Genomic DNA, 16,997 nt, shown 5'->3' on the forward strand with positions numbered 1-16,997 from the left:
TAATCTTTCCTATACACACAAAAATACACTCTCTATAATTATAATTTTAAAAAATAAATAAAGATAAACTTATGGTATGGAAATATATCAAGTAAAAACTTATTATATGTGGTATTTTATTATTCTTTTTTTTAAATAGCTTACATTTATATTAGTTAATTTAGTTAAATATATTTTTAACTCTTATAAAATATTACAAATGATAAAACTCAAGTATATTATCATAAATATTGATGGTATTGGTCACCATGAATCGAGATAAATGCTACTCCGTATATGATTTGTTTTGAGTTTCTCTTTTTCATGACGTGAGTTCGATATTTCATGTGACCATAAAATTATATTTTGATATATATATATATACAAAAAAATTATTAAAATTTGACCGGTGGATATTTGTTGATTATCAATTTAACAAGTAAAATTCTAGGTCTAATCAAATACTATTAAATTTTAATTAAATATTGAGTATACAATAATACTTTGTCTCAAGATCTTTAATATATCATTAATTCTCCACCTAATATTTATTGGGAGTGTTATATTAGTATTATTTTCTTATCATAATTAAAATTTTATTTGATAATATATATTTATATTTAATATAATTCTTAATTACACATATGATTAAAGTAAAACTTCAATTTAAATAGAGAATAACACCAATAATAAAATATCATCATAAGTTTTGTTCTGAAAAATAAGTTTTATATTTGATTTGATAAAAAAAAATATTTTTTATCTCTAAAACTTTAAAATTATTATCTTTTATCTTTAATGTAACATAGCATTCATTAATTTAACTTTTATGTAAGGACGATAATATTTTTTTTTTTAGAGGAATGAGAATTATTTTTTTAAGGACGAAAACTAAAATATATTTATTTTATAGGAATTAAAATAGTTATTTTAATTTTAAGACAATAAAATTCAAAGAAAATTACATAAAAAATTAAAATTTATTTTCTTTATATAGATTAAAAATATAAATAAACTCTTTATTATAATCTTATTATTATCTATCTATAATTACTTGAAAATACTATTAAAAAGGTATATTCGTAATCAAATTTAGATAAAAGGTGTTATTCAAGTCGTGGTATTGATTCATTTATTCTTTAAAAGAAAAAAAGATAATCAAGCTTTCATATGAAAACATTTATACAATACGTGTATATATCCATGTTTGAGATGGATATGATATGAAAGTATGGTTAATTAAAGTACTCTATATATGCATTATAAACACTCGCATACATTGTTTTAATTATTTAATGATTTACAAAGACAAAGTCCAAATAACCCCAAACGTTGCCATTGGCAACTACCCATCATCTGCATATTAATTTATCCCCAATCAAGGACATTTTGAATGCAATGAAAATGGGTTAATTAATAATATAAGCACATCTCCATGCGAGAAATAAGAAAATGAAGATTCTCTCTCTTCTGTGGAACGTAATGATTTTGTGCATTAAATGTATGGTGGAATCATGTGAGCATGCAATCGAAACCATCTAATAAGAGCATCATTATGTTGGGTTATAGGACAATTATGGTCCTCACACACTATTCAAAATCTTCAAGTTAATTATTTTCATATTGGAGTTATGGGATTGTAAATTGTAGTGAGTGGTCCCTCAGTGTTGTTTAGTCAGTGGTCAAAGATACATATGGTGTACTTGAGCTATTGTCAATTGTGATTTCTCCTCACCGTCACCGTCCAAAAACATATATACTATCTCTTTGTTAGCTGCTTACTCTAATTTTTCTTTCAACTTTTTCTTCCACTCTTCCATGATAACAAATTGAAGTGAGAAAAATTCGTGGCACAAGGTAAAAAAAAAAAAATGTTTTTAATCATTTAAATTTAAAATAATTTTATTTTATTTTAAATTTAAAATTAATCTTTTTAATTTTTGTAATTTGAAAAAAAAGTTGTCTTATGGACATGAGCTTTTAACGTGGAAGAATTTGTTATTATGGAATAATTTTTATGAGAATCTTAACATTGTCTTGATTTATTGTGTCATGGACATGGTAAGGAAAGGTTCCTAAACAACGTTAGCAGCACTTATGAAAATATTAATATATTTGACAATTGTTAAATATGTCAATATCCTTTATTCAATTTAGGTAATTATCAAACATATCTTATGTTTTAGAATCATGTTTTTGTAAAAAGAAAAATAAGTATTTTGAGTTAAGTTTCGTTTGGTTAATATAATTGTTTAAGTTGTAGGTATATTTTATGGTTTCTTTTGTTAGTTTTGGAATATAGGGAGGAAGGAGTTAATGTCAAAAATACAACAAAGGAGTCAAACATTAGAGCACTTACTCAAAACGAGAAGAAAGCAAGCTCTAAACGATTTCATGCTCTTTGAGAGAGTTAGCACAAAAGACACCCCTAGAGCAACGTGAAGAGTTCACTCAAGCAAGCCATTTGAGTACTTTGAACAAACTAACACAACAAGACCAACATAAACATGTTATCAAGCTCCTTTAAGCAAATCAACCTTGTTACTTAAGCTACTCTGCACAAAAGAAACCTAATTAAGATATTATAAAATTAAGGCTCAAGAAAACAGATAGAAACTTCACATTTAGCTTATTCAAAAGAGATTAAAAATATTGAGAGTGCGAGAACCTTTGTAATCACAAATCCCTTAATGATTTTTTTTTGTAACCTTGTGCAAATTCCTTAACTATGAGTGATTAAGTCTCCTATTGTTAGGAATTGATATAGTTGTTTGACTCCAATGTAGCTCTTTCCTATTTTTATTCAATTAAAGTTTTTTCAACTAATTATTATTCTTATGTTCTTAATGCATGTTTTGGTTTGACTACCCTTTGCAGGATACCGTAGAATTAATAGAAGTTGGAAAACCTTTTTGAAACTACAATATGAAGAATAACATTAATAACACTTATTACTAAAATTAGAATAAGAATTATTAGCCAAGTTTTAGTCCTCTGGTCTTAATGTGGGTTACTTAATTAACTCCACCAAGAAATTGAGATGTTTATTAAGGAACCTAAAATTTCTCGCCTAAAAGATTAGGATAAAAATATTTTTGTTTGTTGTATTAATTAAATAATTTTTGAAATTGGATAATAAATGAGAAGGATGCGTCTTAAAAGGTTAGTGAAATCAATTATTGACATATTTTATTATCAATCTTCAATCATTTTTTAATTTGTTTTCTTATTCTTAAAACCCTAAAAATATGTTTTTTTATTTTAGTTTTTACGCATTCTTCAAATTTTCTCCTAATTAGCATTATATTAGATTAATTAGTTGTTATACAAGTTCTTATGGATTCAATACTTTGATTTTGTCCATTTAACTAGCTACTCACGACAATTGGTACGCTTGTAAAAAATCTAGCAATATTTCTCTTCAAAGACAATGTTTCTTACTTTATCTCGCCTTGTATGCTCAACGTCTTCAAAAAACTAAACATTTATTAGTTCAAAGATTGATTTAGTTTTAGGCCATAAAATTTTGTAACTCATGGATCTTTCAAAGTATCCAATAAAATAACAATTGATCATCCTTGAGTTTATTTTTTTTTTATTTGGCATGTAAAGCCATGCTTTAGCTGGACATCCCTAAATATGTACTGCTTTAAAATAGACTTTGATATCACCTGGAACAAAACAATCCTTTGATAAAAACCATCATCTAGGACCAAAATACGAAATCATGCTAATTATTAGAAAAATTATGCAAAAGCATAATTGAATGTGTGATGACTAAATGCATTTGAGAGTCAAATGATCCAATCATCTAGATCAACATCTATTCCCTTAGGAGAGTTCTTTAACATTTTCTCTCTGCATCTTTTTGATAATGAGATATCACAAAATATGAGAATGATATGTGTAAGTTGAAGACCATAACTTATTTTACAAACAACTCCATTTTTTTTTGTTGAGTATTTCTATTTAACTCCATCACAAAAATATAATCACTTTTTAGTTTTTACACATTGAAAACTCACACCCTATTAAATACATTAAACTCTAAATTAATCAAACCTTTTTATATCACTTTTAACTGGATTTAATTATTAATGACAAACCATAATAAATAATCATTTATATAAATAAAATTAGTGTTGAAATAAATATACAACATAGAAAAAACATAACCAAATTTAAAAAGTTATATGATTCCATAAAATTTGTTACAATCTTGACTACAAAGCTATATTGTAAACTTAAGATTCAATGAAATAATCATTTACATAGATAAAATTAGTGTTCAAACAAATACACAACATAAAAAAACATAACCAAATTTTAAAAGTTATAAGATTTCTTAAAATTTGTTACAATCTTAACTACAAAGCTATATTGCAAACTTAAGATTCAATGAATTGATTTGATCATATTTGAGACTTCAAGATACTACAAATGGATAAAATGATAAAAGTAATGTGAATGACATTATTAAGCGAATATATGTCATTTTAGATGAATATTGCATTTTTAATTGTTGGCAACATTGAAATTGAGATTCTTTACGTTACTTTTCAAATCACATGAACTTAATCAAGGTCGAACTTGAGTTTTATTAATGGTCTGGGTGAACAAAAAAATTGATGTTTGGTCTCATAATTATTTAAATATTGTTGTTATAGTAGTTTTTGATGCAAAATCAAATCATTAATAATCCATCCATAATCAAGATTCTTTAGAAAAACATTATCGAAAGAAAATAAGGGTAGACTCTTTAGATGACTAGATGGTTGGTTTTTGAATAATATATTTAAATAATTAGATAAATATAGACAAAATACTAAATTATAATTTATGAATCAAATAAATTTTTTTTCATGATGAGTAAATAACAATGAAATGGATCAATTATACTTGATTGCTTATTTTTAAACATTTATCTTAAATTTTTAATTTGTTGTGATGAAAAAAATCAACAATAGTAGAACACAAATTCTAAAAAAATTCATAAAAACTAACAAATAAAGATTTATAATTTGATTTTGAGATTTTTACAAAACACACGAGATGATCGCGAAGAGAATTTAAAGAAAAACAAAGAATTTAAATATAAAGAAAAAAATAGAAAGTTCAAGATAATACTTATTTATTAACATTAATTAGAGAGATTCAAACTAAAAGATATAACAAAAATAAGTTAATAATATATTATATTTTTTTTATATTTAATATCACTGATTTGTTTTCATAAAATTATGAATAAATTTTTGTTGAAAAATGAAAACATTACCGGAATTGATTAATTATTGGTTTGATTTATTTTTTATAATAATTTTCTTATATAATTTAATCTAATTATATAAATTTTATTTAATATTTATGTAGATTAAAAAAAGATTCGGGTGTCCTTATAAAAATGTGGTTTTAAATAGTCGTGACCTTCAACTTAACCCCTTGAAACAATATTTGTTTTCTAAAAAGAAAGTATAAGTAAATATGCAGTCTTAGTTAAAGTCGTTGGAGTGGATCTATCGCCGTTTAGAATAATCTTAGTTTTTTTTTTTAATTTTTTTTTATAGATATTTTCTTTTAGAAACAACTTTATTTGTCCACGTCTAAAGCAATGTTGATTGTTTTTTAGTTTATCTCTATGATATTTATCGCGAATAGCAGTGATTAATCTCATCGCTACGTTACAAGTATTTTAAAGAGTTAGGATAGCTTATCCCAAAATTTAAATATATATTAATATAATTATGAATTTAAATTATGTTTAAGTTATTTAATATTTGGTAATTTTAGAAAGCAAAAAAAGAAAAGAAAAGTTAGATTGAAAGTGCGATGGAAGGGTGAAGAAGTAATGATGGAGAAGCGGTTCCAAATTAGAATGGAGTGAGGTTTGATCCATTTGTGGTGGGAGACTGGGAGCCGACCCACTATGCTCCAAGTCCATAATATCATCATAGACCTTCGATAGCATTGGCCAGAGGCACACTGCACCCCCACTCAGCAAAGTCAATAATCATCGATCATCACCACCCCACCCTCTAATGACTTATAAGTTTTAACCCATCAAGGGTAATGCCGTGAACTGAGAAACACTGAATCACTGCACAAAACTCCATATAAAAAATGTTAAGTGTTAAGTGTAACACTCGGAGATGGAGAGTGGTCCCCTCCCAAATGAATCGACCGTTACGAGGCTTGCCCAAGCAAACCGTAAGTGGATGATGGGCAGAAAGGTAGGAGTAAGAGAGGATCCAAATACCAAAAGACTTAGGAGTGATCTAATAACGAATAACATAATATACTACTACATAACAATCATTATAATAGTATTTCACATTTTTATATATTAATTAAAATTATAATTAAATAAAGGGAGATTTCATTTCATGTATTGGTTTGAAAAGGATAAAATTTAAATATAATTTCTTAGACGTATTTAATGTTATTTTTTAATTAAAGTTAAAATTTTATCTCTATTATATAAATGTGTTTAATATAAACTTTATTAATATATATTTATACATATTATCAAAATTAAATTTTAACTTTAATTCGAGAACAACAACAAATAAATCGTAATTAAATTTTCTCCTTTTGAAAATAGAAAATGATCTTCAAAGAATGTGTAGTATTGTATGAGGGCTATCATTAACATACTTCCACCACCACGTTCTCTCAAATTTTTTTTATCATACTATTTATTTATCACGCCTATCGAAATTATTTTTACTACTTATTCATCAATAAATGAGGTGTTGTGAATTGGTATATTATTTTGTGTTGTAAAATAAAAGAGAGAGAAAAGAAGAAAGCACACAATACTTAACATAGCATAGCAGAAACCTGCAAGAGAGAGAACTGCAAGTTCGAATTATTCTTCTTCCTTGTATGATTGCTTTTATAATCCTCAGTACCTCTTTTGGACTCATTACCCTCTCTCTCTCTCTACCTTTCACCGTATTTTAAACTTTCTCTCTCCCTAGCCTGCTGCTACAAGAGAAAGAGAGAGAGAGAGAAAAAAAATTAAGGACGCAAAGCCTTTTACACGTGATAAAGAAAACACCAAAAGCTCTTTTGCATGCGTGTATAAGATTCATCACCACCATCATCATCTTCTTCTCCCCTTTCAAACGCCCCAACTTACTCTTCACTTCACGTGTCTACTTAGTTTGCCATAACCATAAGGCCTTCTTTGCTAACCAAGAGAAAGAGGGTGAGTTCAAGTTATGTTTTTTTTTATTTATTATTTATTTATTTTTTCATTCACATGGTTGGTTGGTTGGTGGCTTTTCATTTTCTGTTTTTGACTTGGTTTACACTTCAAGGAATTTATTAGAGAAAGTATTTTGCTATGTACCCTTTGCATTGCATTTATTAATTTATAATTTTTTTTTCTGTCTGCAAATCTTCCAGACAGTGATTTTACTACCCTTTTCAATGTTTATTCCCTTCTCTTAGGTTGCTATGTTCTTGATTTTTGTTTTCTTCTGGTTGTTTTATTCTCTTCTCTAAGGCAGTACTTACAGGTTTGTTGAAACCTGGCTTGGCTTCACAGTCAATTTTTTATTCTAACGTTTTTATTTTATTTTATTCATTATTCAAGTGTATTTTTTATTTGGCTGTATTTGGCTGTTGGTCATTTTGGGTGAGATTTTCAATTTTTGGTAAGAGGGGACAGGCCAAAGGAGTTGGATTTTTCTTCTGGGTATTTTGATTTTCTGGGATTTTCATATATCTGTCTAATCACATTTTATTATCAGTTTTTCTCATCCTTACAATTGCACACACTGGTTAATGGTTTTGTCTAGCTACGTTTGTTTGTGATATTTCGTGTGTGTCACAAAGACTGTGTAACCGAGCTCCAACTCGCATTGGGATTTCCTTGGAAGGAAAAGGGCAGAAGAAAATGTTGTCAAAAATTGCTTTTTTCTTTTTTTGTCTTTTTGTCTTAGATAGCTCTATGGTTGGTTCTACCACCTCACCGTTTTTGGGTTTGCTTGCTGAAATAAGGGTGACTTGTTGGAATTTTTAGTTTTGCAAAGTAATAGTAATAATGCTTGTATTCTTAAAAATGCCTGTACTTTACATTTTCCGCACCATACCTATTACCATATTTTACTTTATGCATTAGTCCGCCATTGAGAACACAACTCATAATAATTAAGTCTTACTTTTTGGGTTCTTACTTTACAGCAATTACTACTCATTAGTTTTCCACCTTTGTTTGTTTGTTCCTGGCTGAAGCAATTGGCACTGTTTTGCTGTTATAAGCAAAAACTAAACGTCAAAAACTGGCCACCTTTGACAAAGTGTGCTTCTTCTTTTGTATATCCATTGGCCAGCACTCAGCAGAAAGGAAAACATGCCAGTAAGACAGATGAGGGAGAGCTCAGAACAACATCTTGTGATCAAACCCCATTTGCAGAACCCCATGAATGCAGCTAAGAAGGTTCCAAGAGCTGTTCAAAATGGGAAAGGTCCACCACCACTGCCCGAGGAACCCCACAACCAAACTTCACCTCATGTAAGGAACAAGGGGAGAAGGAGGAGTAGAGGTGGCCGAAAATGTGACCAAGATGTTTTGATGAGACCTATGGTGACAAGTACTGTTGAAAATGGCAGCACCATGTGTGCTGAAATAGAAATGGGTTACCCTACTTCAAGCAAGTCTTTGAGCTTTGCTCCTAGGCCTGGCTATGGGCAAGTTGGGACAAAGTGCATTGTGAAAGCTAACCACTTCTTCGCAGAGTTACCAGACAAGGACTTGAACCAGTATGATGTAAGCTCCTTTTGCTTGCCTGGTCTTTATCACTCTACTGTAGCCTTCTGCAAGGAAAATTAGGTTGGGGCTTTGTGAGTGACTCACTTACGACACAGCTACTGTGGCCCCTTTATGGAAGTATTTAAATTCTTCCTGTGATTCCCTCCTTTATGTGCTGTTCAATTGCAGAAGAATCTGTAGGGGGTTCTGTTTTTGCTGTCCTTTTCCTTGTAGTAACTTTTATGACTCCTTAAATTTGACCTCAAGTTTTGTTCTTATTGTTTGTTGCCTGTGCTGTGTTTTGTAGGTCAGCATCACCCCCGAAGTGTCTTCTAAAGCAGTGAACAGGTCCATTATAGCCGAACTTGTGAGGCTGTATAAGGAGTCTGACCTTGGGATGAGGCTTCCAGCATATGATGGAAGAAAAAACCTGTACACTGCAGGGCCACTTCCCTTTTCCTGGAGAGAGTTTAAGTTAAAGATTGTGGATGATGAGGATGGAGTTAATGGTCCCAAGTAAGATTTATTGCATATATACATAATTAAGTGCGTATTTGGTAACATGTCCAAAACGTGAATTGAATCAAAAATCACGTTTAGAACGCAAAAGCTACAATTGATAGCTTCCATTTTGATGTGATAAATCTCATTCAAAATTTGAACCTAACACACTAACTTAAGGAATTTAAACATAGTATTCTCATACTTATATTTGGCTTTGAAACACAAACATGATGGACTACATATATGTTTGTGTCATTAGAATTAAGTTCATTTTCCAACTGACAGTTGCACCATTTTCAGAAGGGAAAGAGAATATAGAGTGGTGATCAAGTTTGTTGCCAGGGCAAACTTGCACCACTTGGGTCAGTTTTTAGCTGGTAAACGTGCTGATGCTCCACAGGAAGCACTCCAGATTCTTGACATTGTATTGAGAGAGCTATCATCTAAGAGGTAATTTTACCAGATAATAATTGAGGGAAAATTGGAGCTCAAAGTATGTGTTTTTAAATTTTCTCACAAAATCTGCATTTTCTAAAGGTTTTGTCCAATCGGGAGATCCTTCTTTTCACCTGATATTAGAACACCTCAACGGCTTGGAGAGGGTTTGGAGTCATGGTGTGGATTTTACCAAAGCATAAGGCCTACTCAGATGGGTCTTTCCCTCAATATTGGTATATTACTCACCATAGATATCATTTGTTTGCTAATGAAAGTACGTTCCTTAACCTTTTATTTCTCTTTGTACTCTTCTTGCATTTCATAGATATGGCTTCTGCTGCATTCATTGAACCTCTTCCAGTTGTGGAATATGTTGGCCAGCTATTAGGAAAAGATATCCTGGCGAGGCAATTGTCTGATGCTGATCGCATTAAAGTACTTATATGAACAAAGCTTGCCTAGTTCATTTTTTGTGTCGTCTTAATAATGAAAACTTACAGAGCTACTTTAAGATGTCTAACAGATTAAGAAAGCCCTCAGAGGAGTTAAAGTTGAAGTTACCCACAGAGGGAGTGTTAGAAGAAAGTATCGTGTTTCTGGTTTGACTTCTCAGCCAACCAGAGAACTCATGTAAGTAATTTTTCTTTCTGGTCCAGTGATTCTTGTTCTACATTAAGTTCAAAGAATTTCTAATTATTTTCCACTAGTTTTCTTAATGATGAGGATGTATCACTTTAGGTTTCCTGTTGATGAGAACTCAACTATGAAGTCAGTAGTTGAATACTTCCAAGAGATGTATGGTTTCACAATTAAATATACTCACCTTCCTTGCCTTCAAGTAGGAAATCAAAAGAAAGCAAATTATTTACCTATGGAGGTAGGGAAAATTCCTGTGAATTGACATAACTGCTCTTGGTTGTAATTACATTGATTATTCTTACGTGCTGCTGGTTCCTCAGGCCTGCAAAATTGTTGAGGGACAACGATATACAAAAAGGTTGAATGAGAAGCAGATCACTGCTCTCCTTAAAGTTACTTGTCAAAGGCCTCGTGATCGAGAAAATGACATTTTGCGGGTACTTTGTTGGTTTTGAATTTGATTAACATTGTTCAAAACAGCTTTGCAGTTAAAAATTCTCTCTCCAACAATCGGAATTTATGATATGTTTTACTGGATATATAATAAGCTAACACCCATTATTAAAAAAATGGAAAATTTGCACGCCTGCTTATATTTGGTTGCAGAGCCATTATGAAATGCAGGGACCTTTATGTTGTTATTTTTTTCATGATTCCTTCCAAAAGTGCTTAGCAAATTTATGTTATAGCCCCTATGTGTGAGTGTCACTTACACCTTGAAAGTCGAAATAGTATAAAACTTGCATAAGTATAACTTGAAATCATGTAGAAATTGTAAGATGTAAATAATGTTTCAAACTTGAAATCATGTGGAGATCTAGTTGACAAGTAAAACCTTCTACTAAATCAGTAAAGTACCTTAAGGAAAAATGCATTCAACTACAACATTTATATCTTCACAATTAATTAATATATAGTGATATTCTAGACGCTACATAATAATGTTAGTCCGTCTTATTAATAATTTAAATTTGGTTGCATGACATGCAGACTATTCAGCATAATGCTTATGATCAAGATCCTTATGCAAAGGAATTTGGCATTAAAATAAGTGAAAAGCTAGCTTCTGTAGAGGCGCGAATACTCCCTGCCCCATGGGTAAATGTGCTTCTATACCAAAAGAAGTAAGATACTTCAAGTATGATTACTTTTTTGTCACTATTCATTGATATGTAGTGCTTGTCTGCAGCTTAAATATCATGAAAGTGGGAAAGAAAAGAATTGTTTACCCCAAGTGGGTCAGTGGAATATGATGAACAAGGTATTGTGCATTGATATTACAATTATATTAATATTACAATTATATGTTTTCAAGCAGTTGTGAAATGCAACTGTTTTACCTTGTTTTCAGAAAATAAAGGAAATACTATTATTTTTATAAGTCATTCATAACATTATTTTTACTCAACTCTTTGGTCCAATTTAATTTAAATTATGAAATTTCTATATAAGTGATATTCCTGTTTAGGATGGAGTTTTCATGTGATAGTTTCTAATACTGATCTCTTTTTCGGCTAATACTTGAATGATCCAGAAAATGATTAATGGAATGACAGTCAGCTGGTGGGCATGCATAAATTTTTCACGGAGTGTGCAAGACAGTGTTGCTCGTACTTTTTGTACTGAACTTGCTCAGATGTGTCAAGTATCTGGCATGGTAGTTTTCCATCTATTCTGTCTTGTGTTTGAAGTGGGAACGAAATTTTCTTGAAATTCATGTTTTTTTTGTAGGAATTTAATCCAGAGCCTATTATCCCCATCTACAATGCCAAACCTGAGCATGTAGAGAAAGCTTTGAAGCATGTTTACCATGTGTCAACAAACAAAACCAAAGGAAAGGAATTGGAGCTTTTGTTAGCCATATTGCCTGACAACAATGGTTCTCTGTATGGTAAGCCACCTTCAATGATAATAAATGTGCATGATTATATCAGCTATGGGTCCGAGTTTAAATTCTAAATATTCATAATTTCATCTAATCATTTTTTTTTCAGGTGATCTCAAGCGTATTTGTGAAACTGACCTTGGTTTAATATCACAATGTTGTCTCACAAAGCATGTCTTTAAGATCACTAAGCAATACTTGGCTAACGTGTCTTTGAAAATCAATGTCAAGGTTTGTTCTCTCATATTTCAATTACATGAAATAGCACTTTCCTAAGTAAGACTTTTAAATCTACAATTAATGTCTGTTAATTGTTTGTCAATTCTCCGTGCTTTTGGTATTCTTCACGATTATTGTGGATAAATTTGTGCATAAAAATTCATGTGTACTGGTTAGAAGTTGTTGGCTAGTCAAGTCTCTGCCACTGTTGGTATTGTCAGGATTAAGATCCCAACCTTGTGCACCTGGTAATGGTTATGCTTTGCAGTAGTTGATGCAGATATGACAACTAATAGTAATAACAACCTTAAGCTATTAGTCAAGTCTCTGCCACTGTTGGTATTGTCAGGATTAAGATCCCAAGTTCCCAACCTTGTGCGCCTAGTAATGGTTATGCTTTGCAGTAGTTGATGCAGATATGACAACTAATAGTAATAACAAAATATAGTTGTACTTCACTAATAGCTTAAGCTTTAGTATAGTGGCGACTGGTGAGCATTTTGACCTTCAGAAATGTTGATATGTACATGGTATTTTATCGTTTGTTGTTCCTAAAATACACCATTATGTTGGCCAATTTAGTCCTCCCTGCTCTATGGATATTGATGTCAGAATTGATTTCTCTGAAATGCCTCCAAACTAATTTATAAACATTTCCCCTCTTGTTAATGCAGATGGGAGGTAGAAACACTGTTTTGGTTGATGCTGTAAGCTGCAGAATACCATTGGTTAGTGACATACCAACTATAATATTTGGAGCAGATGTTACCCATCCTGAAAACGGAGAAGAATCCAGTCCCTCAATTGCAGCTGTATGCTTATAAATCTTCTTGTCTTCGGTTTTTTATATTACGATGGTTATCAAGGGTTTTGGTAGAGCTGATATTTATTGCCCAATCTATAGGTAGTAGCATCCCAAGACTGGCCTGAAGTGACAAAATATGCTGGTTTAGTGTGCGCTCAAGCTCATAGGCAGGAACTCATTCAAGATTTGTACAAAATGTGGCATGACCCTGTTCGTGGCTTAGTTAGTGGTGGCATGATTCGGTAATCCTAGAAATATGACTTCCTCCTTTCTAATTCCCAGTGTTCTTGGTTATGGAAGATGGAATTTTAACAATACAATTTTTACTTTCCGCCTGAATCTAAATAATGTTTTTTGGGTCCTTTTCTTGCAGAGATTTGCTGATTTCCTTTAGAAAGGCAACAGGACAGAAGCCTCTAAGGATTATATTTTATAGGTAAGTATCTACTTATGATGCAAGATCAACGCATGTTGTAACTTCGATAATTAGAATTTGATTCTTCTAAAGTCAGAATTGCAATTTAGAGAATAAAGGGCAATAATTACCATTAATTAAAAAATAATAGTTGATGTTATATTTAATTTTATATTTTATTCTCCAAGAATTTGATTTTATCAATTCTCAATCGTTGATTTTCTATCAACAATTGTGAGTGCACTTTATCCTTTAAAGGACAGTCTCTCACTGTAACAGAGTCAAGTATTTAAAATTAATGGTTGTTTGGTAGATTCTATGATGGAATATATTTCACCACACTGTGCCTGTGCTTAGAGTTGTTTGTTAAGCTCACATCACAATATTCAGCTTGCTATTGTTAAAATACTTTTTCACAGCTCTTTCAAATCAGATGTACTTAAAAGAATCTATACCCTGTTGTCTTCTATTTTTAGGGAAATTGCTGGATATATAGTCTAAACCTATCCAGAGATGTGGGGGCATATTTCATTCAAGTCAATATCTAATAAGAAACATTTTAATTTGTTGAAACTATTGTGTTAACGACAAATTTGAACAGGGATGGTGTCAGTGAAGGACAATTTTACCAAGTTCTACTTTATGAGTTGGATGCAATTCGGAAGGTCAGAATGGTTCACTTACTTCCATCATGCATTCTAATAGGTCATTTTATAACACAATTATGTTCTGACAAGCAATATATATATATATATATGCAGGCATGTGCTTCCTTAGAACCAAATTATCAACCTCCAGTAACTTTCATTGTCGTACAAAAAAGACATCATACTCGGTTGTTCGCAAACAACCACAGGGACAGGAACAGTACAGATAAGAGTGGAAATATATTGCCTGGTATGTAGAATATTCCTGAATTTATGTGTAAAATGCTAGTTATTATTTTTTCTTAAAAGTGTTTGTCTAGTAAGATTGATTTTTTCATTATTTTCATCTGTTTTTAGGGACTGTTGTTGATTCCAAAATCTGTCATCCAACAGAATTTGATTTTTATCTGTGCAGTCATGCTGGCATCCAGGTAGAAAATAGTGTTTATGAATATGATGATTGATTATAATTTATAAGATAACATTTTAGTTATAAGTTATTTATTGGTTTTCCTTATTTGTTATTTTGGATGTTATGGAAAACTTCCATCATTCTCCTGGTGTTGTTCTAGGTCCATTTTCTATGGATTGCTCTCAAAGCTAGGTGTAGTTTAGAACATTAGTTCAATTATGGTTTCTTTTTCTATTATCATGCAGGGTACGAGTCGGCCAGCTCATTATCATGTTCTATGGGATGAAAACAACTTTACAGCAGATGGAATTCAGTCTTTGACTAACAATCTCTGTTATACATATGCCAGGTGTACACGCTCTGTATCCGTTGGTAAGCCCATTTGAACAATATGCGGTACTTATTATATTTTACCCTTGCCACTAGTAAAAGAAAGTGGAATGGTTTCACAGCATGGTTAATGATTATACTTTAGTCTGGATGAGAGAGGCGTGAATATATGGGGACATATGCAGTTATTATTATTAAGCAAATGATTAGAATAGAAATTTATTAGAATGCATTCACGTATTAAAGAATTTACACTGTCATCCAATTATAAATTGTCATGTATGCTAAGATCCTTAGTTTTTGTAATAATAACTCTAAAAGTCATATCGTGGATTGTTTCTAATTGTTTAACAATATAAAAATCTTCAGAGTGTATGAAAATTAAGCTCAAAAGGGAACAAAGGGAAGATACATTAATGTATTATTCTATCTTTTTTTCTTTATAAGGCTAAATATGTTTAGTTCCCGATTTTTTTTCTTCAAATTTTCACTTTTAATCACTGAACAAATTTAATTTTGGTACTAGACAAATTTTATTTGGTACTAGACCTTAAAATTTTCCTCCATGAACAAAAAATCTTGACGTTTGGGATCAAAGTGTTAACCAAAGGAAAAGTTCATAACTAATAAAAAATTTGTTCAAGGATTAAAAGTGAAAATCAACAAAAAGTTGAAGTACTAAATATATTTAATCCTTTATATTATATTTGTGTTGACTGAGGTTTCAACTTTTGTAAAATATAAATCTGAATGGACTTAATTCATGTAATGTGCAGTTCCTCCAGCATATTATGCACATTTGGCTGCTTTTCGGGCGCGATTCTATATGGAACCAGACCTACAGGAAAATGGCTCCACAGGTGGTGGTGGTTCAAAGGCAAAGCCAGCAGGTGGAGAATGTGGCGTGAAGCCATTGCCAGCTCTGAAAGAAAATGTGAAGAGAGTAATGTTTTATTGTTAGTTTGTGTGGTAGATGATGGAGCATGCAGCAAACACTATCATGGATTGCAATGTTTACATCCCCATCAAATTGTACATTAATGGCAACTAAGCATAGCAGCAATGTTTCCCATGGTAGATCCATGCTTATAGTCCTAGAGGCTTAGTTTAGGATTCCTACAAGTATTTGGCTGGACATGGGAGGCACATCATAGGTTTAGTGTTGCTAACTCTTTGGTCCAGCCATCACAAAAATTATTTAAGATTAAATTAGGCATCGTCAAGATATTTATGAATCAATTGTTGAATAGTAGAAAATTGCCTCAAGGCCATTGTAGAAAAAAAATTAAAATTGTTGAATAGTAGAAAATTTTCACTCATCATGTGCAAGGATGGATCATGGATGCTATTCTGATTAGTTTCGCAGAATATTAAGCTATGTTGTCATTTCTAGTCAAACTATATTGAGTAACCAAGGATAACTAGGTACGATATCGATGTCTTCTACGAGTGGGTCTTGTTATATATATTGTTGGCAAGTTCTTTTCATCCGATTGATTGGTTTGAGAAATATCAAAATCTTATGTTATATTATATAATTGAGATGAGCTATTAAAAGCAGTTTAGTTATAAGAAATTGAAGTATGTCTAAAGTTTTAAGTCTGCCTAATAGTGAGAAATTAGAGCAGTAGGTGTAAAGTTTTAGGCTTGAACATGTTGTCATTGTAATTATTATGGAAAAAGAATTTGTAGAATTGAGATTATCGGATTTGAGTCTTGTAAAAAAACATATGGTCTAGGTGTTTTTTGTTTTTTATTCAAGTAAGCTAGCAAGGGTTTTTTTTTTTTTTTTTTTTTTTTTTTTTTAATGGAGATTACGAGCGGATATTCTGATGTTATATTTTGGAGAAAAAAAAGTTTTAGAAAATATTGTCTTTTATCATATTTTTATTTTCATCCTTGTGTTTTTTAAAGCTTTCTATAAAAAACAGTATAAATTAATTGTCTTATTATTTTTATAAATCTGCTA

At 30.9% G+C, this 16,997-nt stretch overlaps 1 protein-coding gene across 3 annotated transcripts; it reads left to right on the top strand.

Annotated features, from left to right (window-relative positions):
* The first annotated feature begins 6,794 nt into the window (after positions 1-6,794).
* On the top strand, positions 6,795-16,347 carry LOC109793131 (protein argonaute 10). Of its 3 annotated transcripts, none has more exons than XM_083060136.1 (22): positions 6,795-7,186; positions 8,218-8,752; positions 9,042-9,250; positions 9,539-9,688; positions 9,776-9,909; positions 10,002-10,111; positions 10,200-10,306; positions 10,415-10,553; positions 10,636-10,752; positions 11,306-11,413; positions 11,505-11,576; positions 11,850-11,972; positions 12,047-12,206; positions 12,310-12,431; positions 13,094-13,231; positions 13,324-13,466; positions 13,598-13,660; positions 14,241-14,304; positions 14,401-14,536; positions 14,644-14,717; positions 14,944-15,070; positions 15,805-16,347. In XM_083060136.1, the coding sequence occupies exons 2-22, from the start codon at positions 8,336-8,338 to the stop codon at positions 15,987-15,989; spliced, it is 2,898 nt and encodes a 965-aa protein (XP_082916262.1). In that variant the 5' UTR covers positions 6,795-7,186; positions 8,218-8,335; the 3' UTR covers positions 15,990-16,347. The 3 variants fall into 3 exon arrangements, with proteins under 3 accessions (XP_082916262.1, XP_082916261.1, XP_082916263.1); XM_083060135.1 differs by having other exon boundaries at positions 8,316-8,752; XM_083060137.1 differs by lacking the exon at positions 6,795-7,186 and adding an exon at positions 7,254-7,499 and having other exon boundaries at positions 8,316-8,752.
* Positions 16,348-16,997: the final 650 nt, after the last annotated feature.

Source organism: Cajanus cajan, chromosome 7 (genome assembly GCF_000230855.2).
Source record: "Cajanus cajan strain Asha chromosome 7, NIPB_CcT2T_4, whole genome shotgun sequence".
NCBI lineage: Eukaryota > Viridiplantae > Streptophyta > Magnoliopsida > Fabales > Fabaceae > Cajanus > Cajanus cajan.

Bases quoted from the DNA above. Each gene is read 5' to 3' on its own strand.
- LOC109793131 (XM_083060136.1), top strand. From the start codon at position 8,336: ATGCCAGTAAGACAGATGAGGGAGAGCTCAGAACAACATCTTGTGATC. The intron at 11,414-11,504 runs GTAAATGTGCTT...GCTTGTCTGCAG, and splicing joins GAATACTCCCTGCCCCATGG to CTTAAATATCATGAAAGTGG. The intron at 12,207-12,309 runs GTAAGCCACCTT...TTTTTTTTTCAG, and splicing joins CAACAATGGTTCTCTGTATG to GTGATCTCAAGCGTATTTGT.